Genomic DNA, 210 nt, shown 5'->3' on the forward strand with positions numbered 1-210 from the left:
CCCTCTAATCCTTTCTCGCATTTGCAACTTACAGTAAGAGAGGGAGATGATGTGCAGGAGATTCCAGCGGCCGGTCCCCAGGCGGGACATGACGTCATCGAGTCGCTTCGCCATCTCAGGTCACGTGATCAAGGCCGGTCAGCACTCAGCAAAGGTCACTCCGACATACCTGATAAGTATATGGTCTAGGTAAATGGCCTGATGAAGAGA

At 52.4% G+C, this 210-nt stretch overlaps 1 protein-coding gene across 4 annotated transcripts in view; it reads right to left on the minus strand.

The window, feature by feature from the left end:
- Positions 1-210, minus strand: part of LOC119582042 (organic cation transporter protein-like) — a 12,568-nt gene that overhangs the window by 8,243 nt on the left and 4,115 nt on the right. For 2 of the 4 annotated variants that reach the window (XM_037930283.1, XM_037930281.1), the window contains exon 2: positions 33-169. In XM_037930283.1, the coding sequence (XP_037786211.1) occupies positions 33-114 (82 nt within the window). In that variant the 5' untranslated portion in view covers positions 115-169. The remainder of the gene's footprint in view (positions 1-32; positions 170-210) is intronic. The other 2 variants (XM_037930285.1, XM_037930284.1) reach the window with 2 other exon arrangements.

This window comes from Penaeus monodon, chromosome 15 (genome assembly GCF_015228065.2).
Source record: "Penaeus monodon isolate SGIC_2016 chromosome 15, NSTDA_Pmon_1, whole genome shotgun sequence".
Lineage (NCBI taxonomy): Eukaryota > Metazoa > Arthropoda > Malacostraca > Decapoda > Penaeidae > Penaeus > Penaeus monodon.